The sequence below is a fragment of the Molothrus aeneus genome, chromosome 1 (genome assembly GCF_037042795.1).
Source record: "Molothrus aeneus isolate 106 chromosome 1, BPBGC_Maene_1.0, whole genome shotgun sequence".
Classification (NCBI taxonomy): Eukaryota; Metazoa; Chordata; class Aves; order Passeriformes; family Icteridae; genus Molothrus; species Molothrus aeneus.
This window is the reverse complement of record NC_089646.1, coordinates 59569901-59596024: the sequence shown is the minus strand read 5'-3', so window position 1 is coordinate 59596024 and position 26124 is coordinate 59569901. Positions and strand designations below refer to the sequence as shown.

General features: G+C 35.3%; 1 protein-coding gene across 2 annotated transcripts in view; it reads left to right on the top strand.

Moving 5' to 3' along the window:
- The window catches only part of ATP9B (ATPase phospholipid transporting 9B (putative)), a 150430-nt gene that overhangs the window by 86883 nt on the left and 37423 nt on the right, over positions 1 to 26124 (top strand). For both annotated transcript variants that reach the window (XM_066557873.1, XM_066557863.1), the window contains exons 12-13: positions 17231 to 17391; positions 24947 to 25089. In XM_066557873.1, coding sequence (XP_066413970.1) covers positions 17231 to 17391; positions 24947 to 25089 — 304 coding nt within the window. The remainder of the gene's footprint in view (positions 1 to 17230; positions 17392 to 24946; positions 25090 to 26124) is intronic.

Genomic DNA, 26124 nt, shown 5'->3' with positions numbered 1-26124 from the left:
GTAACATCAACGTTATAGTGTAATGACTCTCTGCATTTTACCTCATTGGCAGTCACATCAGCTTACTCAGGAATGCAGTTCCAGTCTGTAAAGGAAAAAAAAAATCAGATTGAATTGTGCTCCTCACAATGCTGTAATCAGTAATCAATCCTATTTGGATAGATGTTCTTAAACCTTGGCTTTCTGGATGAAGTTGGACTTGTCAATGCTAAAGGTCATTCGTAGGTGTTAATTAACCAAGAGGGAAATTAACAAACTAAGGTTATTTATTTATTTTGTCTGGCATTTTGCAGTGTTCTCATTCTTCTTTAAAGTGCAGAACAGTTTTTTGTTATCTAAATTCAGAGTTGCTTTTGCAGCTTTAGTCTTCATAGAAAGCAAGACTGTTGGTGCAACCTTTCTGCAAATGTGACTTGTTTCCATCAATGGAAACAGATTTTGAGGGTGAAGTTAAAAAACCACAGTATCCTTGTCAGGAGATGGAAATAAATTCAAGGTAATGTATTTTGTGAACTAAGATTGAAACATAAAAATTTCTTGGACTTTGCAATATATATGCACCCAGAAAGTACACAGTAATGCTTCAAAATTAGTAGAAATTATCTTAAATGGAACTGCTGAGAAACCAGTAGCCTCTCTAAAGGAGCTACACCATGTAATCTGCCTAGTGTGCTTCAGATAAGTATAAAATAGTTTTAATGTTGCTAATTCTTACAAGCAGCATTCAAAACACTTTTTCTCCCCCCTTATTTTATGGAATTCTACATCTGCTGTTAAATTTTAACATCAGAAGTAAAAATTCATAGTAAACATTTAATGTTCATCAAAGTAGTAATATTGTTTTTACCCTAATTCTTAACTAGCCTGAAAGCTAACTACTCTTGTGGTTCCTGCTTTTGTTGCTTGTTTGCTGTTTTGATTTGTTTTTTTAAACATGAAAATCTCAAAAGGGTGGTTGGTTTTTTTTCTTTTTGTGTGTATATGTTCCCTTGGTCTGGTAAACTGTGGTAAAATCACTTTGCTGCTCTCTCTCTCTCTCTCTCTCTCTCAGTCTCTCATTCTTTCTCTCCTCCCAAACATCTCTTTCTGGTTTTTTGTGACCAAATTTACTTCTCTGTGTTTGAAATGCTTTTATCTATGCTCGTTCTCCATTTTTTATGAGGATGATTTTTGAAAAATATTTGCTAAAAGAAAGGATACCCCTCCCTCCAATTCTTTATTTGGACTGAAATGGAATGGCTTCATGTGGCAGATTCATGTTGTCCCAGAAACTGATGCCACTTCAGCATAGCTATTTCAATATTCAAAATATATGCTTCTTCTGCCTTGACACATTTTCTTGAACAGCAATAAATTAGGTTGTCCAACATCTTGTTAGTGGCATTAGTAAGCCATTCTTGTCTCTTCTACCCGAAAAGCTGACATTTCTAAGTCCAATTTGCATTTCTGTTCTGAGCTTCATAAGGGCATTCACTTTATCCTGCTGCTACATTGTTGAGCAAGAGCCCAGTAATTTCACTTGCATATTTTTTTTTACTAAATTGATAATTTCATGTTCATAGTCAGTTTGAGAAGAATGGCTTTCTCTGGCTGTATGTCTGAAGGGTCAGGGTTAGAGTAGAACAGTGGAAACTGTTACATGGCTCTTCATGGCAAATGTTAGGGATTTAAAGGAAAAATATTTATGCAGCACTTTTTATTGGAGTATAGTCTGCGGTAGTTAATCCTCCTAAAAACTTCTCTTTGTATTAGATAAAACTGAGAAAGCTGTCACCTACAGGTAATATGTAGGTGACATGCTTAGCTTGTCCCCTGACACAGAGCTTCTGTCCAAGGAACTGCTTAACTACCAGCTTCCCATGAAGTATGAGAATCATTTTCTTGGTGTACAGGAGAATTTGTGGGATCAGGCCACAGAGAGATACATATCATGTAGTGTTGTTGATGCTTTTCTCTCCATGTGCTTTCATCTCTGAGCAAAGGAAGGAGAGTAGCACCTTGAAGAGCCTGGTGTCCCTCAGCAAGAGGGATGGAACTGTGTTGGGTAAGGAGGAAGACAAAAGGTACTTTTTTTTTAAGGTTTGGAAAGAAAGGGCTAAATGGCAGAGGAGGCACCTTTGTTGTTCCAAAATTAGAATGTAGGAATGTTGATGCTTGGAAGCAGGCAGCAGTGTTTTAGCAAACCAAAGACAAAATTTGTGTGTCCTTTACTCTGAGACAGAGAGAACACCTACCTACTATAATTATCTTTAACACCATTAACTGAAATAGCAAAAGTGTCAAGTGGGAATTTCAATCCTTAGATGACTAGTATGGAAAAAGCATAATTCCACTTAAAGGAGCTGAGGTTTGCAATTTTCTTTGATATTTAGAAAACTGGAAGAATGCTAAATTTATACCATGATTTTAAGACAATAAGAAAACAATAAGACTGGAAGTCTTGACTGACTTCATTGAGTGTATATGTGGACAAAAATCACTTAATGTAGTCTGTTGAGCTGGGGTGTTTTGTACAGTCATGAATTTTATTTATAGCATGCTGCTTCTTTTCAGAGACTTGGTGGGGCACTTTTTATCCCCATTAGCAATGCTTTTCAAGTAATGGTGTATATATTTTTATTCTCTTCTTCTTTACATTGTTCTCCTCTAAAGAAATAAAATGGTAATACTGCAAATGGGAGACTGAGGCACAGAGATAAAGGAGGTGGGGTGGGGGAAAGCAGAAGAACCACAAAAGAGACAGGAGCTGAGAGTGGTCAGTTTAAGGTATTCAACTTCTTTTCTCATCCAACCTAGCTGAATGTTTTACAGTACTCTTAGGTTTCAAAATCCACTAATTTTGGGGTTGTGTACACATGATATATATGGGTTTGTATGTATGTGATGACTGTAGCCTTAAACTTGATCCTCATGTATTTTCTTTGGCATCTTAAAATAATTAGATCATCACTTGCTTATCTACTTTGCTGTTGTATCCCTAAGCTAAAGAAGTTGTTCCATGATGTGGCCTGCTATCAATTCACAAGTCAAAGTTACAGAATAACCTATGCCCTAATTTCTTATTTGTTCTGAAACCAACAAGTAAACATATCATGCAATTGCTATACCAGGCACGTGATAGGTCTTTTCTGGCTGCATGTAAGTTGTGTGGTACACTGTGTTGCTGTGTGGTGCCTGAGGCACTCAGAATGCTGCTCAAGGACCAGGCTGAAGAGCTTGGCTGTGCTGTGTTAAGGTGCCGCTGCTTGGGACGTGGATGTTGAATCGCTGTCCTTTTTAAGTTGGTGCCACTTTTTGTTTACAGAGTTTAGTTCTAAACAAACTCAGTGCTATACAACAATATACAGAACAAGTGAGGCAACGGCCCTTCAGTAGTGGGAGAGAATTCTCACTATACTCTGGGTATACTCATGAGTTTACTGTGTGTTTTAGAGTTCATGCCAAACTCTAGCACTGATTTTGCAAAGCCATATAATTTATTCACAGCTGTAAAATTCCTACAGTGGTAAATTTATTCCCTATTGCAAAGCTGTAGAAGGATAAAAATTGATATATGCCGGAATGTTAATGGCAAGCCACAAACCATGTCTAACTTGGAGTCCTAAATTCTGGCGATTCTCATCAAGAATGTTACTTGATGTTCTGTGATATCTCTCATCCCATGTTGGAGACTCCCATGAAAAAGTTGCTTGGGTTTTGTTATCTTAGTATTTTTAGAACATATGTAGGTTAGAATTTGTCTCAGTAGTTCAATGTCATTTCACACTGGTGTTTAAGGAAGGATCAGTGGTGGAGTACACCATTTCTGAAGTACTCTATAAATCTATTAAAATAGATTAACCTCACAAAATTGTCAGAACAATTCTTTAAAAGGATCAAGTTATGGAATAGCAACAGCATGCTATTTAGCTTATTCACCAGAAATTACATGTATTTTACCTAGGACAACCTAAGCTAAAATTAATGATTTATGGTAAAATAAAGAAATCATTTGAAATGTTGTCATTCTACAGGAGACAGTGCAAAAGCACATTTGGCTTGTGTGGAATATACTAGTAAGCTCTCAAAGAGGGAGACCCTGATGGCTATTTCCTCTCAGCTGCTGCCTCCACTGCTGCTAATCAGCTGAGGGAGTTTGCTTTTACCTTTGCATTGCTCCTTTTGGCTTTGTTGCCATTCAGAATTTAAGCATGCCCTTGGCAAAATGCAGCTGCTGGGAGATGAGGGTAGGGGCAAAGGGCATGGCCTCTCAGAGGGTACTTGGAACCTCATCCCATGGCTTAGGACTGCACCATTTTCAGAAGGCTCTGCCTGCAAGTGCTTCCTGGCTGTGAGCAAGCCAAACTGGTGGCAACTAAAATACTGATGTTGTGGAAGGAGGCTGCTGTGCATTTTCCTACATTAGGGTTATGTTCTGTGGACTTGGTGTTTGTTAATAAGAACAATTGTACCACAGTCAGCACTTTTTTGTTGTTGTTGTTTTTTTCTTTATTGTGTGTATTTTATAGGAAATCTGAAACCTTATTTTTGGAATTATTTTTTCCTTAGTTAAGATGCATGCAAACACATTTCTTTGATATATAGTTCCAAAAACTTGATGCTGCAACTGTGTAGAAAGTCAGGTGTGCCTAAGGTCCTTATGAACTCTAGCTGTTATTAGGAAAAGCCTATATAATGTCTTTTGCATAATTTTCATTATTTCTGCAATTATTTTCATATTTTTCTGGGCTTAATTTTTTCTAATATGGAAACTCTATAAGAAATGATAGAGTTATTAGTTTTAGTGATGGGTAAGTTGAAAGTATATTGATTACTATTTTTTACAATTATTATGAAAGAAGGATGTCCCAAATGTCAGAAACTAGGATGTTTAAGACTTGCAGAGCATTCTTAGAACAGATGCTCATCCAATTTTCAAAACTTCTATTTGGATGCTTGCAAGCATGAATTATTATTTACTGTTATTATTGGATAGCCTTTCTTTGTGTAGAGCAAGTATAAAAAAATCTTTTGAGGTTTTTATGTGACTCAGTAATTCATGCAACTGAAGTCTCATGTATTTCTCTAATTAGTGGAGGCTTAGAAACCATCATGATTCACATGACCTGAAATCTTAGTTTACAATGATGGATATCTAGAGGGAAAGTTCTCTCCATATCATAACATACTATTTGTTTTGGTGTAGGCTGAACATATAGTGATCATAACTAAGATAATTTACTGAGTTGTGTTTGACACTTGAAGTAACAAGCTTGTCATAATTTTAACAAATACAGTCTTTGCCCTTCTTTTTTACCTCAGTTCAGAGAGCAAGCCTGTGGATACATTAAGCATTGAAACCAGCATTCCAGTTTGTACCAGATGAAAATAATGTGGTTTAGATTGTGGATTAGTTTGTAAAGAGTGGATTGCTCTTCATATTCTTAAAGCTCATTTCCTTCCCATCATATCTTTTGGAATGTATCCCAAAATACTGTTTATAAAAAACAGCATTCAGTTTCATTTCTTTTATGATTTCGAGACATTGTGGAATCTTTTCTTAATCTCATAGTCTCCAAGGAATCCACTCAAATGTTTTCTTTTGTAAAAGCAAAGATAGATGACTTGTGACTCAGCTCAAGAAAGAAAAGAAGATTCTTACTGCTGCCTACTGGGTTTGAGGGATAGGCTTTTTTTTGTTTTTTTTTTTTTGTTTGGTTGGTTGGTTGGTTGGTTGGTTTGTTTTGTTTTTTTGTTTTGCCTATCACATAGAGCTCTTTTTCTAGTCTAAGTTTGACAGTGCTTGGACAGTTGTTTATTTTGGGTTTTTGAAAGAACTGTTGAAAACCTTTTTGATGCAGTTAGTTGTGATTCCCTACTATATGTATGGTCTCTAGAAGAGATTCAGCCAGCACCAGTGCTTTGTATTCAATATATCTTTCTTCTGACTACCTTCCCCCTTGCCTTGTTCTGCTTCTCCACCCTATTATTCTGGTCTAATACTTTTACTAGTTCCACCTACTTCTTTCTTTCTTTTCTTTCTTTTCTTTCTTTTCTTTCTTTTCTTTCTTTCTCTCCCTCCCTCTCTCTCTCTCTCTCTCTCTCTCCCTCCCTCTCTTTCTTTCTTTCTTCTCTTTGCACATCTTACACGTGCTCATTTTTTCTCTGACAAGGTAGTATATTTTTGAAGAAGAAAGTTTAAGTCTTTGATCAGATGAGATTATCAAATAATCTGTCACAATTTTTTTACCTTAAAAAATGCTGTCTTGGTTAGTGTGCACTCATATTGTGATGATAAAAGATGATGATCCTGGTTCACCTCTTCAGCTCTTAACTGCATCTTTCCATGGGTTCCTTCCTCCTTAGCCTATCCAGCCCTGTCACCTTCCTTTTAAAGCTACTTTTATCAAAACTCTTGTATCTTTCATCTGCTCTGCTATCAAGTTGTTGGCTCCAACTTGTGAATGCATTGTTGATTTTTTAACAGTTTTATGCACAAGAAGAAATTCCCCCATAAGCAGCTGAGTAGCCATTTCATTGACCTTATCTATACATATTTTCGAAATTCCCAAAGGTTCTCCGGCTCTATGTCCACCTCTTATTCTCACTTTTGGGGTTTTGTTTCAGCTATTACTGTTTCATTACTTAATCCTTTGTGTTCAAATCAATTTATCTTTCCATGGCTTGCAGTGCCTGGTGCAGCACTGTGCTCCGTCTAAGGGGATCTCACTCTTGATTTACAGCTAAAAAAATCAAAGCAAATTTGTGTGTATTTATAAATTTGGAGGTTGTAGGAATTAATTTTTGCAAATGAGATTCACCTAATTGTGTTTGAGCTGTGAAACAGTACATTTGAGGGCACAGCAGAAGTGTGGAGGGGCATCCATTTAAGTGTTGTATTCCACGTATGAATCTTCCCCTGGCCTTTTTTTCCTCTTGCATTGAAGCATGTATTCAGTCAGTATCTTATTCATGCACTGAAGAAGAAGTGTGTTTATGTATCCCCTCCTTTGGGACACAGGTTTGAATTGTTTAGCTGATGTTCCTACTAGTTTTGTAATGACTCTCCCCATTGTGAGGCTGAGATATGCTCTGTATGCACTGTTTTATTTTTAAATGTATTTAATTCTGTAAACACTAGGTGAGCTTTTAATGCCTTGCATTATATTTTATATTCTATTTTGACCTTCCAATTTTCTTTGAGAACCTGAATAATTTATTTCTAAGTAGTGAAGTGTTTTATAGTTGTACTGCACAACAGTTTCCTTGTGGAAGGTCTGCTAGCTTCCAATGACCCTTAGCTACCATCTGGTGCAAATTCAAAGTGCTTCTGTCATCTGCTGCTAATTGCTGTCACCTGCATATTGCAGTCACTGAGCAACTTGGAGTGCAGTAAAGCAGGAGACATACTGCTTTGTATAGCTGCAGTCCATAATACCCATGATTTTTTATTAATATTAATTTAATAATAAAAGAAGTACATGCCTCATGAAATGGTATGAATTAATATAAATGACATTTCATGTTTATTTTAGTAACTTCCAGGGTTTAATCTGACATTCAAAAATATGTGTAGATTTGCATTATAAATATATTTATTATTTCGGTATTCTTCAGCCTGTTTATTCTGCTGAGATTGTTCAAAATGAATCTTACAGAAGAGTTCTTTAATCTTTTTGTAAGCTGATAAGCTTTTGTCAGGGCACTAGCCTACAGCACCATATTATATTAATGTATTTTACTTGTAATTTAGAGAACAAGAAGAATATCCTGATCTGAAGGCTAAACTGTCCCCTGTGGCACTTGCACAGCTGATAATCATGAACTAGAAAGATGTGTATATCAAATAGTTTACAAAATGAAGCCAGCTGTGTTTCCCTACATACTGTGGCTTCCTGACATGCATCATTAAACCTTATTAGCTACTTCCTTTTACAAAGATTCTTGTAGTCTTGAACATTGCATATTAACATTTTCTGCCCCTCCAACTGGAAATTATTTGCTTTATTGTAGAGTGTCAACTTGCTCTAGTTTCTGATATGTGTTCTAATTGGTACTTTGGAGTATAATCATAGTGAAATACCACTCAGTGCATTTCTTTATTTGGAAAATTAATACAGACCTTTTCACTTAATCTGTCAATCTGTGCAACTTTTCACACAATTCCCAACTGTTGGGATTGCTTGCGAACCATTAAGTATGAAGTGGTTCATAAAATGTCTTGAAGAATATAAACACAAAAAGAAGGAGTTGACTTTTATGATAGGATTTTTTTGTGGTTGTTGTTGCTTGCTTAATAGAAATAAAGCTATTTCAGCTGATAAATTTAATTATGTAAAAATCCTCGAAAATGTAGTGATATTATAAAGTTAATTTTTGTTGTTCAGATGAGGCTTTGTTTAATAAAACCACCATCCTGCATATATGCACACACACACACCACTTGATTGCTGAATTTTGATAATGAAATTCAGCTCTTAAACCTTTAGGAAAGCAGAATTTTTGAAATATTAATCTCTCTGTGGGTAAAAACAGATTTGGAATTAAGTACAAAAATCATAATATGTGTTATGTATATGCATTTGTACATATTTACAGCTCTTTTGTATATCTGACCAGAAAGGCAATTAAATACTTCTGATCTTTATGGACAACATTTTGGAAAATATTATTCCAGAAGCTTATTTGTTTGTATGATCCCAAGAATAATTTCAAAGAAACATGTTCTGTTAATTGTCTTGAAACATATTTTATGTTTATGTTAGCACAGGAGGCACTCGTAATACAGGCATTATATAGATTATGAATAACATGTAACTGTATAAAGAAAAAAAATTAGGAACCATCCTAAAAACCTTTTTGTTGATATTCTTCATCTAAAAAATTTGCTATTTGTTTCAGAAGGACAGTTTTATTTGTAAGCACATCAGTGGATTTAAATTGAGCTAGAAATTTTAGAGCTCAGGTCATAATTTCTTCTACTTATTTGAGTCTGAAAATTGATGTTTTTACATAATATTAGTAAGAAGTTGCACATCAAATCTTATCTACAATTCTTCACTGAGAAAATCTGGTTTTTATGTGCCTTAAATGGTTGTGGACATTTGCTCTGGATTTATTTTGGTATTTCTACTCAGACTTGAAGAAGGGTCACTCCCCTTTCTTGGACATTTTTCCATATATTCTGACATTTAATTAATCTTTTAGGAGACTATTGCTGATTTCCCACTGTATGGAGCATTTTTCAAGCTTCTATTTAATTTTGAAGTAAAATTAAAACCAAGTTTTTCTTTCAATATATATATCTCAGGCTTTTTGAAACATTTCTTCTCAGTTTGCAGGCTAACAGGATTTTATACTCAGGAATAGCTGGGGCCAGAGACAAAAGTTTGATGCAGTCAAAATGCTCTTTCTCAGTTCCTTTCTCACACATTTTCCCATTTATTCTTGAATATTATTATATGTAAATATACATTAATATTCCTTATGAATAGGAATCAGATTTAAATGCTTCAAAACAAACTTTGAGATGCTTTGTGATGTGTGCTGTTCATTTTTTTTAACCTGATTTCCTGTGCAAGAATACCTGGATGATTTTGTTTGTATCTGGACCTGTGCTGAGACAGGTTTAATGATGGACATGGAGTATACACATCAGAGGAGGAGAGAGGTTGTAGAAATGCTCCACCAATTACTGAATCACTGCATACTGCCAATTTTAATTCTTCATTCAAGAATTTTTATTTATTCTTTTGCATTTATTGGCTAATCCATCTTCTGAAAGTTTCCTCAGTCACTTTAATAATCTGTGTGTTGTATCTACTGTATTACTTCATTTACATTTCCATGAAGAAAGGTTGCAGCTCTGCTTTCCATCTACTTTGGGGCATAAGCACCAATTTAATATATCAGTGTTTCTCATTGAAGTTTTTTTCCAACTTTCATTAACTTTTATGTATGTAATTTACCTAGAAAGAAATTTTAAAAATGAACCTCTGAATTTAACCGCTAGTAAGATGGAAGGAAAACATATCCTTTCAACTGTTTTTAAGCTTACTTTTAGTTTGAGATGAAATGAAATTGTGAAATTTTAAAATAAGCTTAGACTTTCTGGGTTCTTGGCTTCATTTATTTAATTATATTCTTAATGGAAAAATTGACATGTGTTTTGATAACCTTAGCTCTGACCTCTCTTACCCCAGCCCTGTGTGAGATTAAACTCATTACAAAATGTAATAATCTCTGCTAATAGCTTAATCTAGATAGTCTATGAGGAGATGAGTTACTAACACCTCTTTTGAATGTGGAGTAAAGAAATGTTGGATTTCTGTAGGCATCCATTTTCCAGTATTCAATTTCAAAGATGTCTTTGAAAAAGCAGTAAGGTTCTCATACCATTTATGAAATATTATTACACATACTGTGTTATATGTAAAACCCACAAATGCAATCCCTGCTGTGAAAATACTACATTTGTGCAGTTTTCTATTTGAAAAAGTTATTTAGACCAGTCAGCCACAGATCTGACAGGTACACTTCAGCCACAGGTCTGAAGTGTAGGTATATTACTATTCCCAACATTATTGCAAATGAAAGATCTAGCTGTTGTTGTCAATTTGTTAGGTCCCTTTTGTAATTCTTTTTTCTTGAAGGAAGTAGTACCTGTTACTGAGCTATTTATTTTTTTTACATATATCTCAAATTTTTGCATTTATTTATTTATATGCAAATTTTACACAATAAAAGTTTTGAAACCAGTTTTCTCTGCACTCCATTTGCAGTTATTTTGGTACAGCTGATTATCTTAATCTGTGGGAGGGTAAATAATGTTTTTTAACCAATTCAGATTTGAAGAAATGCCATCTCCATTGAGTGTGTTTTAAAGTAGTGTGTAATGTGTAAAGCTGCTTATTCTGTATTCTGACCCTTGAAAGACCTGAATACATGACAGCATCCGTAGAAAAGTCTTGAGTCAAAGCTGATGATGGCTGAGCTTAAAGAAGGTATAACAAGCACATGTGAAAGGTACATATGCAATATAAATCTGAAGATAGTGTTGCAGTGTAAAATAAAGCACCTTTAAATCCTGCTCTTCCCCCACCCCTGAGAATTCCATGTCTTAGCAATATTTATCAGATATAAGGAGGATTGCGAGTGCTTAAATTTCTTCTGTGCTGTGTACCTATTTTTTTTTTAATTGAAAAAAATCCTGATTAATTAGAGTTTCCGTGTGAAGGTTTTTGGTTGAAGTTTCCAGTATGACTAGTTATCTTAGATTACTGAAGCACTTATTCTAAATTGATGGGTGTTCTTGAGAAAATGTTTTCAACTGGTAGCTTTTAATGGGAGGAGAGTATGTAATACAGCACAGTCCCTGTATGAATACCGGAATTCAAGGGGCTGTTAACCTTTTCGATCTCTTAATGTGCTCTGTACACATTTTAATTATTTGTGTTTGTGACAAATATATAGCAAAGTCGGAGAACATATAGTCGCACGGCATCTGACTGCTGCTGCCTTAAGGTGCCAGACTGTGGCTGTATAAAGGTGTATGAAGTGTAGCGTGTCGCTGGGGAGGAAGCAGAACAGTGTGAGCGCACACTGAGGTGTCAAAGCCGAGTCATTCTCTCCGAAGTGTCAAAGCCGAGCCCTTCACTCCGAGCGGCTCCCGCCGAGCGCGGCCGAGGCTCCGTGCGGCACAGGCGGGCGCGGGCGCCCTCTGCTGACCAAAGCGCGCATGGCAGCGCTGCCAGCCCCAGCCTTCCCTTCCGCCTTCGGGCAAGCCGGAGTCAAAGCCAAATATCCACGTCTTGGCTTCCCTGCACCACGTAAAGACTTGTTCTAAGAAAAAACAGCGGATTGAAGAATACGTACAGACAGTACTGTAGTTTACCAAGCCACAAAAGTCTTAATGAAAGCCAGATTTATGGTCAGAAGGATATTAGGAGTGAGTCATGTTCAGTTTCTCTCATTGGGATCATTTGAAACAGTATTTTTTACTACAAAAAGAGTAAATCGTTGGCATTCAGGTAAACCAGGATACAATTGAAAAAGAAGACACTCTTAAGAAAGTTATGGAATCTGTGACTAGCACTTGACAAAACGAGGGCCTTACTTCAAACAACTGAGCCCTACCGAAGTGCAGTTGTGGAAATAGCTCACTTACAGTTTCTATTGCAGTAGACAACTAGAGAGAGCTAAGCACCTCTCCACCTCTAAAATCCCGGAGAGGACTCTCAAGCTTCAATTCGAGTATCCAGCCTCACATGATGTTGAGTCTGGAAAAGGCAACAATATAAAATGGACGAATAAATGAGGCAATGAGGCAGTGAGAGAAAGAATGGTGTGAGTCCTCTTTTTTTTTTTTTCTTTTTTTTTTTTTTTTTAGAATTATAGATATTTCTATTAACAAAAGGAAATTATGCATCCAAAGTGATTAGTTTATTTCAAAATACATAAATATTAATTTATGAATAGAGTGTTAAAGTAAAGCCAGGCAAGTCAGAAGGGTAATTGCAAAACATAATAATAGTATTCTGCTTTTAAGAGCAGTTAAACCTTTGGTTTTAAATATGCATCAAAACACTACAAAAGTGTACTTGAGCTTCTGTTTCATTGGGCAATGAGCTGTATTTCTTCTTGGGTTCTAAAATTTCTGCTGTTTTCAATAGCTGTGCGCTGGAAACAGACTGATTTATGTAAGAATCCAGAGAAGTAATTTGTTTCTTTGGGGATACAATTAACACTAAATATCTAAAATTATTTGTTGCAATCAGTGTAGAAATGACCTAATTCAGTTCCATAAAACTGCAGTATTAACATTATACCAAATATTTTACTTTGCACGAAGGTTCAGTTGCAGGAAGGATGAATATTTTTTTGCCAAAGGTAAGACAGAAAATTTTACTGGAATCAAATGAACTATTTTCTGGTTATTACTTCTGCATAAGGCAAATGGAGTGGACTAAATAATTAAAGTTTATTTCATTTTTATGAACTTAAGTAGACCAGGCCTCCCCCTGCATTATTGCTCAATTCTAAAATTAATCAAACTTGTAAAAGGTTTTTACTGCTTCAGAAAATGTTCTCAAGGTTTCATTGTTGCTCTTGCAGCTAAACCAGTGATGAGACTGTTTGAAAATTGATATCAGAAAAAGCAGGGATAGGTGACTTTTTTTTACTAAATGGTCACCTTATGTTTTTTTATGTTTTTTTGCTTTTCCCACCTTTGAATCTACTGATTAAAAGAATGAGGAAGATATTGATTAAACAGAGTACCATACTGTATGCAAGATTTGGTAGGCTTGACATTAATCAGGTCAGGTTTGTAGAAAAACATATTTGTGGAGACTATTGCATGAGTAGAGGGAATTAAGGCAAGATGCTTCCTAAACCTGAATTTACTTGTTTTGATTCATAGTTATATTATCTTAATGTGGTTACTGGGATTGCTGAGCAGCCAAGTCTTTGAATCATAGGAGACTTGAGGAAGAAGAAACATTTACAGATTCCAAAGTTGCTCTTTGTGGATTTAGTGTCAAAGATTAAGGTAGTTAGATAAGGAAGTGTCACTTTTTTTAGCCTTTAAACACAGATTAGTATTCTGTTATTTCCAGGGACTATGGGGAGAGTTTAACAGATTATTGAAGAAAGTGTTGGAGGTTTGGATAAATGCAGCTGACTGTACAGTAAAATATATATAATTTTTTATAAATGATGGAATGCTACTAATAATTTTTGTTAGGCCAACCTCGTTTTTGTTACCCTGAAGCTGAAAGATGTATTACTTGAATTTTAGTCTTTTGAGGTATTTACTGTTACATTCCTTTTACCTCTAAGTGTATGCTACAACTAATAGAAACATATATAATATACTAGTATTCAAGGCTTAATAAATTAATTTCAGAGCATGTATTAAGAATAGGAAAGAAAATTTTTATGTTTACAGCGCAAATTAAAACCCAAGTCCCTCTCAAACATGCATACCATGAAATTTCATTGTAGTCAATGTAGTGTTTGGCAGTGCAGAACCAGGCTGATTACTGAAATATAATTACCTTTGTGGAGGAATTTGGTTGCAGGGGGAAGTCTGTCCTAAGACTGTGCCTTAATACTTCAATAGTATTAAAGTAGGACATTTAAAGGCTATTCGTGAGCAATTATTTCTAATGCACTTTAAACTGTAATTGAATAAAAAATGGCTGCACTAGACTATTTTGAGAAATCTTTGCCATTTTATAACATTTAATTATCAAATTTTGCATTGCAGTATTCTAGCATTTTAAAAGTTCTCATTTTCAAAGTAATATACGTTTCATCATGCTAAAAGAATTGTTCTATTGCTACAATAATAGCTTCAGAAGATAACCTTTCCTAAAAGTTAAGCATCTAGGGCAGGAACAGCAATATTGTTGTTCAGATTGTATTTCAGTAACCAGAAAAGTTCTTGTTGTTTTCAGCTTTTTAATTAAATTAAGATTTTTCTCATAAGATAATGAATTATACCTTGTGGCCCAGAATGTAAAGTGTAGACTTTGAATCATTGCCTCATTCAAATATGAAGTATTTTAAAAACTTGTCAGCTTTTTACCATGCAAGTAGACAATTGATGGTATGAGCCATTACTTTATTGAACCATTAGCTCTTTAAAACTCTGTGCATAAATTAAAGAGGAGCTAAATGGATTTGTGGCTGTTGCCATTAGTAGCATTTTAAATTATGCAGGCAATTATTGTGTTCATTTTCATTATCCTAGAGCAGCCCTTTTCCAAAACTATTGTGGTTTTCTTAGACATTATGTACAAATTTTCCCTTGGAGATAAAAATTTCCAGTGGTGTGTTTAATTTTGTTATGTTGTTTCAAATAGAACAAATATTATGACAAGTAGAAGAAAATTTGTTTTACTAATATAGGAAATAGCAATAAACATGGAAAATTTCTGCAATTCTTAATTCATCTATTTCTAATATTTTCATAGCTATTCTAGTTACTATTTTCCAAAGAAAAGAAATAGCATTTGTAAGATTGCATATTTTACAAATGCTTTGGTAAAATCACAGTCTAGTTAAAATGAAGTCTATCCACTTTTCCAATATTCAGATGAATTTTAGAGAATATTAGTGAATTTCTACATTAAATTTATCTGGATAGTTCAACAGTGTTTCATTAGTTGACTGCAGAAATTGTTTAAGTGGAAAGGCACAAAATTAAACTAATTAAGTATCTTTTAGTACATTGGAGTAACTAGTTTTTGAGAAATGGAGAATGCATTTCTATTAAAACTTACTTTCTTTGTGTGCCTTCTTAAGTAAAATTTTGCAATTGCCTTCACTTAATATAGTAAAGAAAAACATTAACATTTACTATGGCAAATAGTATGATCTATATTTAAAAGAATGGCATTATTAGTGGCAAATCAAGTGTTCTTGAGCAAAAGATTTATAGTGTGAGAAGTTTTTCAGCATTGACTTTTTTATTGTCATAATACCTCTCCAAACACATTTTTTTGGGTCCCAAACTTAAATTCACATCTGTCTTCATCAATTAGAAAGGTATCGATGCTTTGAGTTAGCTACATATCAGTATGCAGTGGACTAAATTTAATGTTTCTGTCCTAAAAGTGGCATTCTTTCCAAAGAAGCTCTTTATTCATTTCTCTTCTGGGGTGGGGTTTTTTATGGGGGGTGGAGAGGGGAGAGATAGGCTTTCACTACCATGATGCAGGGGGAAAAAAAAGTGTGAGGTAGTAGTTATGCATATTGCAAGACAGTGATTCTTTATTTTATTACAAAAAAAGACCAACTCTAGAAGGCCAGATTAAATCATTCCTTTCACTTTTTAATGGGATTTGGATGAATAGAGTAAAATATGCACTTTGCATTCATTGATAGCATCTTTAGGTTGAGGTAATTGAGTCTTTTTTCCCTGACTGAATGAATAATGACTTCATCTGATCCTCAGCGAGGCCTGAAACTTAGGCTGCCTTTGTCAACGCAAAAAGATCTGGGCTTTGAAACATGCTCTACTTCCCTGGCTTCATTTTTCTTCATTTTAATCCAAAAACCTATTTTTCTCAATAATTCAAGCATAAACTATGTAGTAGTTGAAGCAGCGGAAATTGCAAGATATTTGTCCTCGTTGTGCTGCTTTTTAAATGCAGCTGATAAATCAGCCGCTGTGGTCTTCAGCTGCCTGCTTCTCTAGGAAAGGGACAGCCCATGTGTAAGCAAGATTGCTGGAATTTTTAAGAACTGTACTTAAAGTGCTTTTTTTGCATCCTGTTTGTTATCTAAGGAAGTGTTATGTTTTACTGCTCTTACTGGCAAGACTTGGAGATAAAAGGGGCATCTGTGATGGGGCCTAGGAAACTCTTCCTGACACGATTTTCCCACATATTTTACCGACTACTAGACCATCCCAAAAAGTGGAGTAAAAATACCTTAGCTTACATCATACGTTATTGAAATGGCGAGAGTCTTAGTTACATAGCTTAAATATATTTCTTTCGTGAGAAACAGTGGGTGAAGGATAGCTTCTCCTAATGTTTTACTTAAAATGTTTCTAAATCAAATACCTTTCTATTCATGTGCAGTTGAAGCCCTGTTTCACTATATTGGTTTGAAAATGGATATTCCACTTGATTGTTGTTTTTATTATTATATTGGATAAGTGAAAGCTTTATACAATTAAAAATTGTTTTTGTGGCATTGGTTCAGATTTACAGAGTGGGATGAGAGCACAGTGACAAGTTGCAGTGCACTTGTCACATGAATAAGAAGTCACAGGCTCTGTCTCGTGCCTGTTGGTTCTTGAATCTAACAGGTATTTGATCTTCTAGCAGTCAATGGGTAATACCCCGTGCCAGTATTTTTGCTGCAAGCATGACAGAAGAAAGTTTTCCCTGCTCATTTGTTAATCTGTAATTATGTTTTCTCCTTGCCCTTCTGTGTTCCTGTCCTAGAACAAGGAATGGAAAAGGGATGTGTCAGATTTGAAGGTATTCAAAAGACTTGGCTGGGACACTTCATATTGGTTCTAGGAATTGTTATTGCCACAAAACCAGGGAACATCTTTTGTGTGCAAGCATTGGAATAACAATCAATGCAATTATCAAAGTTCAGTTAATAGTTGTAAGTGCATGGATTTTTAATGGGTAGGAATAACCAAAGCAAATAATGCTAATTGTTTGCATTGCAGAAGCATAAATTAAGAAAAACTCCTGACTAACTTGATTTCTTTTTCTTCCTCCAGGTTGGCTTGCTGGACCTGGAGCTGAATCAACTGACCAAAGCCCTGTTTTTGGCTTTAGTTGCACTATCAGTTGTTATGGTCACTTTGCAAGGATTTGTAGGCCCGTGGTATCGCAACCTTTTCCGGTTCCTCCTCCTGTTTTCCTATATCATCCCAATCAGGTATGTAGAAGAATGAAAGCAAAATACAGTTGCTTAAATTTACTGTATGTGGCTTTCTTGAAATTTATACTTGCTTCTCATTGCAAAGGAAATTGATCTTATCAGGAAGCTGTAGGAGAAGGTGCCAACAAATCTGCTGATTCTTGAAGGATCACTGTACAGAAAACAATACTGTTGTATTTTTTCTGTATAATGTTCATCTTGCTGGAGTAATCAGGATATCTAATCCTTTGCTAGCATAAATGTATTAATAAGGATACAAGGTATATGAGAAGGTGGTTTCAGGAAGCATGCAGATGAATGAACTGCTAGACACGTTATGGAATTTTATTTTTAATGCCTTAAATACTAAAAATGTTCCATTTCTCTGGTTAAAATATAGACATTTTGCCCCAATAATGATTAATTTAAATTGGATGGCTGAATAATGTAAGTGCTCTTTTACAATGAGAGGAGTTTTAATGTGTAACCAAGTAGAGACTTGCCCTGAATTAATTAATTCATTAAGCATGAGTACTGTATATTCAAATTGCAGATAAACTGGAACACGAAATAATATCCATGTGTGTAATCAAGTCTTCTGTGGACACAGAAGTGAGAACACTGCCTCTGAACTGAATTATTTTCTTTGCATGGGTATTGCCTTTGCAAAATGGACATACTGTCTCCTGTTAAAATACCCAGTGTTTAGATTAAGGTAATTGTTAATTTTAGATCCTCTTTAGAACTGTTAAGTTTGAGATACATCATTCAGTAAGCCCAGTGATCAGCCAGAGTTAGCAACATCTAAACTGTAGCTAGATTTAAGACCTGTCCCCTCAGACATGCACACAATATTCAAGTTCACATAGTAAAGAAAAGAAAAATAACAGGAGGATTTCAATAGGCCTTTTAATCTAAGTTTACATTACTTACACATTACTGTGATCACATTTTTAAAGTACATGTCTGTGTGAAGGAAATTGTATCATATTTGACCAATGGGATCCTCAGGAAGCCTCTGTCTTAACATTTTATAACTTAGGACTTTATTTTTAGAGTACTTTTGTGTTGCAAGAGAAACTGATTCTGTGGGAAGTTGAAGGAGAAGGTTCTGGCAAATCTGCTGGAACCACAATTTTGGAATATCTTTCTAAACACTGTCACGGTCATAACTCCTTTACTGCTTGAATGATGCTGTTCAATCATATTGCCCTCACCCCCCTCTCCCCATACACACACAGTTACTGCATATTAAGCAATTTATCCGTGTGAAGAGGCAAAAAGGCCTCCATTCAAATGGTTAAGTCTACGTTTTACCAGACATGTACTTTAAAACTTCCAGGGGAGGGGAAAAAAGGGGATCACTTCTAACTAAAGGATAACTTTTAACCATTTTAATGTCTTTGTTACTGGATGCAAGAGGATTAAGGCCATCTAGGTGTTGTAAATAAATTTTATTCTATATTGAAAGTTCAACATATGCCATTAAAAAAACATTTTCACTGAGCAGCTCATTTTCAATGTGAGAGTTCTATAGTGGACTTGTGGAACAGTTTTTCTCCAAAAATAACTTCTAGTATGCATCTAATCCAATTTACAATTTTTTGTGAGAGATAATATAAAAACTAAAAGTATTAGAGAATAAGGTTGGTTTAGCTCATCAGACAGGAATTTTTCACAGAATGCTTTCCTCCCTAGAGATTTATCTGTTTCTCTACCAAATCTTCTTCAACCCGAATCTTCATAAATACAGGGTTGCTTCCCACACTGTCAGCAAGATGAACACCAATCATGCTGGTGTTTAAACTTGACTACACTTCCCTTCCTCTCTTCTGTATGTTAAGCATGGGAATGACTTAATTTTTAGGCTCTGTTTTGAGTGTAAACTCTCAAAGATGAAAATTACAAAGCAAATGACATCGAAGCACCAGGTGTTGTACCCTCCCATTATTTTTAAAATATCTATGTGGGGGAAATAATGAACTTAAAGATGTAAATGAAATGTCAGAGATTAGGATTCACTGGTAGAGGCAAAGCATATCTGGACTCAGGCACACATGAAATGTGTTGCTTGATAGTTTTAGAGAATTCAGGAAGTTTCTAATTGTGGAACTTTTTTGCAGTTCTGTTTGGCTTTTGGTTTGCAGAGCAAGGGAAATTCCAGGTATGCAATAAAAACAGCTTTTCATGGCTAGACATGTTTGGTGAAGATCATCAGGAAGATGATGATAGAGTAAGTAGAGTTTAACTGATCTCTGTGCAGCCTCTCCTATCATTAATAGGAAGAGGAACTTTTCAGATGCTTCAGAAAGAAGCTGGTTCCTTTTGTTTCAGCTGCATCCTAAATACTCGTCTAGATCAGTGTTGCTTTACTTTGTGCAGGGTATTACTGTGGGGTATATTAGACTATAGAAGTATAAACATAAAACAACTGTAAAAAAAACCCAACAGCACTGCAAAATAAAAACCACCCCTATAAGCAACACTTACCCAACACTCACCTTCAAAAAATCAGCCTCCAACATTGCACACATTCTGTGGTGTACAAGGAATCAAGAAAAATGGAGAAAAAGTAGTAATAAACAGATATCAAAAGCTCAGTCCATCTCTAAACTGTTTGTAAGTTAGACTCATTATGCACAAAATGTTTTGAACAGCCCCACACCCCCAGAAACTTTTGGCCCTTGAAAGTGTTTGACATTGATGTTTTCTTTTTCCATATGCAGAAACCATAGCCCAGGGAGCCTCCATAGGCAATCTGCTGCCCTAAAAAGTCAAGCTATTTTAATTTCTTAAGATTTATCAGGGAAAGAGGATATAAAGCAATTCCTTGACAGACTGTTCAAAACAAAGTAAATCTCACTATGATTATCTTCATCCATTATCTGAGTTTTTCCATGTTCCCTAGCATTTTTAGGCATTTTTCTAGCTGACTCTAGCCAACTAGACTGTATCACCTGGTGTAGTTGTCACATAGCATATTCCATTTTCCTTGTCAAATAAAATATGAGAGATGGGGAAATTAAAGGATGACCTATAGGTTGATTTTTATTTGCTTAGATCTTTATATGATATTGTGTTTAAATGAAGTAACTTCTGTTTTGTTCTATTTTTATCTGTTTAATGACAGTTAATACCAGTTACTAGGCTCCAAAAAATCAGTTTCTGTGAAGATTTAACTTTCCAGGCATATTGAATTGAAAATATTTTTGGTTGTTTTTTTGACCAATATTTTAAAAACTATGCCATTTTTTTCCTGCATTTTGAATAATGCATATATCAGTTATAGCTTATGGCTGTTTCAAGAAAGCAGGGATATACAGAAAGCTCAGGAAGTTAGGAAAAAACCTACGATCTGACTTTTAGTCAAAATCATACTTGAATTTTATCGACACAATATCGCTTTGTTCACAAAATTGTCCTTGCTACCTTCATTAGGTCTTGATTGCTTTTCACTGAGTCATGAATGGTAGCATGTTACTGGAGTTTCTAAATGTATTTGTCAAACTTTCTCAGTGAAGGCCTTTGCTTATTGGCAAATTTGTCCTTTTGACAAAAAAAACCCAAATCAGACACCTTTAGAAGGGGACCTTACATCATTACAATTTGTTAAAAAAAAAAGAAATTTAGAAATCCTGTAAATAGGAATGTTTAATCTAAAACACTGGTGTTGTTTTTGAGGGAATAAGAGCAGAACTATTAGTTTTTAACATATAGTTAAAAGCAGTGTGGATTCTGAAATGTTGTCCTGAGGCTGAATTGAAGAGAAACCCTGGCTCTTAATGGAATAAATCCCCAAGCTGGATAAAAATTGCCTTAGGATTTCCTGCTTTAGGATAACTAGTGCTGAGGTGGAGAGACCAGAAACGTATTACTGTGCTTGCTAAATATTCTCATTCTCTGCAACAGCCTTCAAATTCCTGTATTAACATACTCTGCCTAAATATTGCATGTTAATTGGTTTGCTAAAAATTAGTGTTACTAATGCAACAGTTGCTAATGCTACGTTGGATGCTGTTCTGTGTGTTTTCATGAATAACTGATATGTTTGAAGTTTGTTAATTTGGATTAAATTGAGAAGGATTTGAAAAATGGTGAATTTAAAATGTTTTGCTTATATAATGAGGTTTCCTAAAGTCTGCAAAGAAATTATGAGAAATTATAGCTAATATTATCAGGCACTGAAAGTAGCTTTATTTTGAGTAAGCTTAGTGTCTCCTTGTTTTATTATGTAAAAATTCTTGGACTTTTCAGTGAAGTATTTTTATCCATTCCTGTGAAGCTCTGTTGGAGAGGTTTCTAGTTTCAAAAGCAAACTCACTATTAATAGGCCATCGGCATTTTTACTATTGCATCAGTTTCCATAATGTGCTAAGCAATAGGCTACAATGATTTCAAATATAAAGATTTCCTCTAAGACAAAAAGCATTAAATGAAGGAAGTCAGAAAAGGATACAGTGTGCAAATTTTAGAATTAATACTAAAAAATTAATCTATGGCACTCATTTTTATTCCCATTTAATTCTTTATTCATCTTAACAATTCAAGCATATACCCAATATTTTTCTGTGTGCTAGAAAGCTGGACTGTCCTAGTCATTGGGGAGACATTATTTCTCTATAGACCAGCAGTGCCAGCTATTAAGTCCATCAGCATAAACGGGGTACATTCTGTTCTACTTAGCAGTGCATGCTGGAAAGCTAGAGTAATTCCTAAAATGCCATAATACTTTGAAATATGGATTTCTCCTGACTGCTCAACAAGAGAAGTTAGAGTCTTGTTTTCTTATCTTTTTTCCTTACCTTTAAATTATATTCAAGTATATTATAGTTAAATGCATGGAGTGTTTAGAACATCAAAACAAGGTGATAAACATGCTTATAAAAGGTGCAAGTAAAGATGCCTGCTGCACTTCAGCTTTGGGAGGCTTTTCTGATTTTATCTTACCAAAGCACAGTTTTTCCTATCTGAGCAGCTGCAGATCTCCATTGGTAGAGCAGCCATGTAGACGTCTCTCTGTGTGTGCCATGTACCTGAGACTGAAGTGCTTAAATGGAGTGTCCATCTCAGAATCTCTGTCTTGGTAGATAGCCTAAATGCCTCTTTGAAGTGGGGTGGTGAGGAGCTTTCATCATTCAGTTAATCCACTTGCTAGTGGCTAGAGCAAATGTCCATCTGTTTTTAAATTAACTTAAGTGTGCTCGTGTATCTCTTGTCAAGTTAGACTGCATCCTTTGTTCTTGACTGGCTAACTAGCAGGTTTGCATACCCAAGAGGAGTAAAGCTTTTGCTGTTCCTTTGGTTTCAGTGTGAAGTGTGTTGCTTTGGTCTTTATATTCACTCTGAAAGTTAACAGACAAGCATAATAAGAATGCAGTTTGCCCAGTACTGGCTCTGGAATGAGTAAGATAGGGTAGAACTGTAGTTAACCAGTGTGAGGCAAGTTACTTCCAGTATTTTTCTCGCTATACTGTAGCATTTTCAGTAAAAAGAATCTGTAGAGTCCTCCTTCTGTTGTCTGTCCTTTTGTTATATGTATTTGCATGTCTGAAGACAGATGAAATTTTGGAAAATATTGCAGGACTAATTGGGGTATATCACCACAGAGAAGGATAATTTTCAGATGATGCCGATTTTGGTGGGAAAATAAGATGTAGTTAAAGCATAAAATACCATCCTAAATAGTAAATCTTGTGCCTAAAGCATATGTTTCTTTTCTGTGGCAACATATTTTGTCTTCTGCTGTACAAATTCAGGAGGTAGGGGATGTAGAATAAACTTTTTTTCAGTGTGCGTCAAAATTTCAGATGCTCTCATAATTCTAATTATATGCATCTCTTCTTTATGGGATAGTGCAGATTGTGACTCAATGTTCCCTCCACTGTTACCTCAGGTAATCCACAGTCTGATGCTGTGATTCCAAGAGGACAGATGAAAATTCCTGGTAGCTGCTCTTTTTGTTATGCAGTTAAGTCAGGATGATGTCAGGACTGTTACAAAAATGTCTGAAGTGCATTGATACCTTGATAGGTACCTTTGAACAGTTCTAAGAATTACATTACTGTTAACCTGTTGCTTAACTTGGGACTCTTGTGATAGCAACTTAGCTACAAATAGTTTGCAGAATCACAGGATATGCTGAACTGGAAGGGACTCATAATGATCATCGGGTCCAACTCCTGGCCCTGCACAGGACCATCCTCAAGAGTCACACCGTGTGCCTGAGAGCATTGTACAAACACACCTTGAACTCCGTCAGGGTTGGTGCTGTGACATCTTCCTTGGGGAGCCTGTGCCAGTGCCCAACCATCCTTTGGCTGAAGAGCCTTTTTCTAACATTCAATATATTTCTAATATTTAAACATCCCCTTACACAAATCAGGCCATTCCCTCAGATCCTTTCACTGGTCATCACAGAGAAGAGATCAGCCCCTCCTCTTCCCCTTAGAAGCAAGTTATAGACTACGATGAGGTCTCCCCTCAGTCTCCCCTTCTCCAGGCTGAACAGACCAAGTGACCTCAGTAGTTCATATAGCTACCTGTCTTTTCAGTATTTCTGTTCGAGCAGAGTCAAGAGAAATCAACATATGCCTTTTTCTTAGTCACTGCTCCTCTGACATGGCAACAGAAACATGGTGAATAGCCAGAGGAAAGTAGCATTTTAATGGTTTAGAACAAGGTGGATAGAGTTTTATGTTGGAACATTTTATTATGGGGAAGATTAATGTGATTAAACGAGTGAAGACTTTTTTATTGTAACATAGGAATACAAGGTCCATTTTAGTTCTTATATGATGAAGACATGGAAATATTAAAAAATTAATGCACAGAGTGAACTGGAAAAACATACTTTTGATTTTGGACTTCTATGTCTAATCAGTAAAACTTGCTGCAAATTGCGTATTTTCTGTTAGTGAGCAACCAAAAGATTACTTCATGCCAACGTGGTATCACAAGGGTGCATTTTGCTGCTTTGCATTTTTGTCCTTTTACAATGGACCCTCTCTAGCTACAATTTGGGAAGGACAAAAATATCGTTTTTTTGGGAAAGAGCAATTGACAAATATAGTTGTACTATATTAAAGAAATAATGTTGTTGGTTGTTTTTTAAAAAACAAAAAAAAACACCATTGACTTGAAAAGGTACAAAAATATTTGTAATTTCACATCATAAAGAGAACCTATATGGTGTTTGTGGTTTTTTTAGTAGATAAAAACTGACTTGAATCTGTTCTTGCTCAATCTATTCTTGCTATATGTTATTCCTCTGTATAAGATCAGTAATGTAATTATGTCAAGAGTCTTCACAAAGTGTTGGAATCTGTCTCATGCAGAATGCTGATGATACTGCATTTGTTGATATAGCCATATCTTCTAAAAGTCTGGGATGAAGCCTGTGATATGTACTCTACAAACACATTAAAAAAGCAGTCTTCCAAAATTTTGGTGCACATAGGTTTAAGATCTTTCTTTTTTCAGATATACAGAAAAGAGCTTCTGTTGTTATTTTTATGGTTATCATTTTCATTTTGCCTAATATTCACACTGATTATGGTATAAATTTCCTTTGCAGTTTACGTGTCAACTTGGACATGGGTAAGGCAGCCTATGGGTGGATGATTATGAAAGATGACAATATTCCTGGAACAGTTGTTCGAACTAGCACCATACCAGAAGAATTGGGACGATTAGTTTATTTACTAACGGATAAAACAGGTATATCAGCTTACCATTCTGAAATCTGATAACTTTTATAAAATTTCTAAATGTAATTCTATGAATATGCTAATGTAAGAGTAGATTTAGACTACTGATTTTTGTTTCTCAGTAATATTTTACACATTTGCTTGAGTACTTTTACAAGTACCTATAGGCATGGGTAGGTCAGTAATTAGATGTTAAAGTCAATATTTGGTAGTACTGTGATTTATTCCAGTGGGAACAGATCTTCTATAGCAAGAGGATACTGTACAGCGTGAGTAAGAGTACCATATGTCTTCCTCTGAAAAGACTCTGGAATAGCACTCAGGATGCTGGGTTTTTTTGCACTTCATTGCTACTGCAATATTGTATGATAATAAGTAAGAATGGCTTTTGAGAGCAAGTAATTTCCAAAACAAGTCACGAGATCAGCCTCCAAAATGATATCTGTTGTCCCAGTGAAGTTACTTGCTCTTTATGTTGCCAAGACCAGTTCTAGAGCTGCTGAATGATTTCAGCTTCATAACTGCAACCAGTTACTGTACCTCATCTGGTGTACTGGAACCCCCAACCCTTACCAAGATCAGAAGGTAAGTACAGAGAGTGTGAAAGAGTAATAACTTGTGTTACACTTTCTTGTTTCTTTCTGAGATTGAATAAATAATTTCTGGTAGATATACATAGGTATTTTTAAAGAAGCTTTACTTCTGAACAGAGAAAATTGTTTCTCGAAAAACTTAAAGAATTCTTTTACTGGTTTTAAGTAAAATGTAGTTCAAAATCATGAAAAGCTGCTGGAGAAGGCAGGGGTTGGCCTGTTATACTGCTCCAAAAGCATAATATACAGTTTATATCTCCATCTGTTTTAAATAGTTCTCTATTTCCTCCCATGCTAACCCTTCCATTACTGCATATTTGAAATGAAGTGTAAATATAATAAATCGTCACTTTTTCAAAACACGCTTTCCTTTTTTCTTCTATAAGCACATATGTTATCCTATATACATCTGAATGTTCTTCTATTTTGTAAAAGGAAAATATATTGCTAAT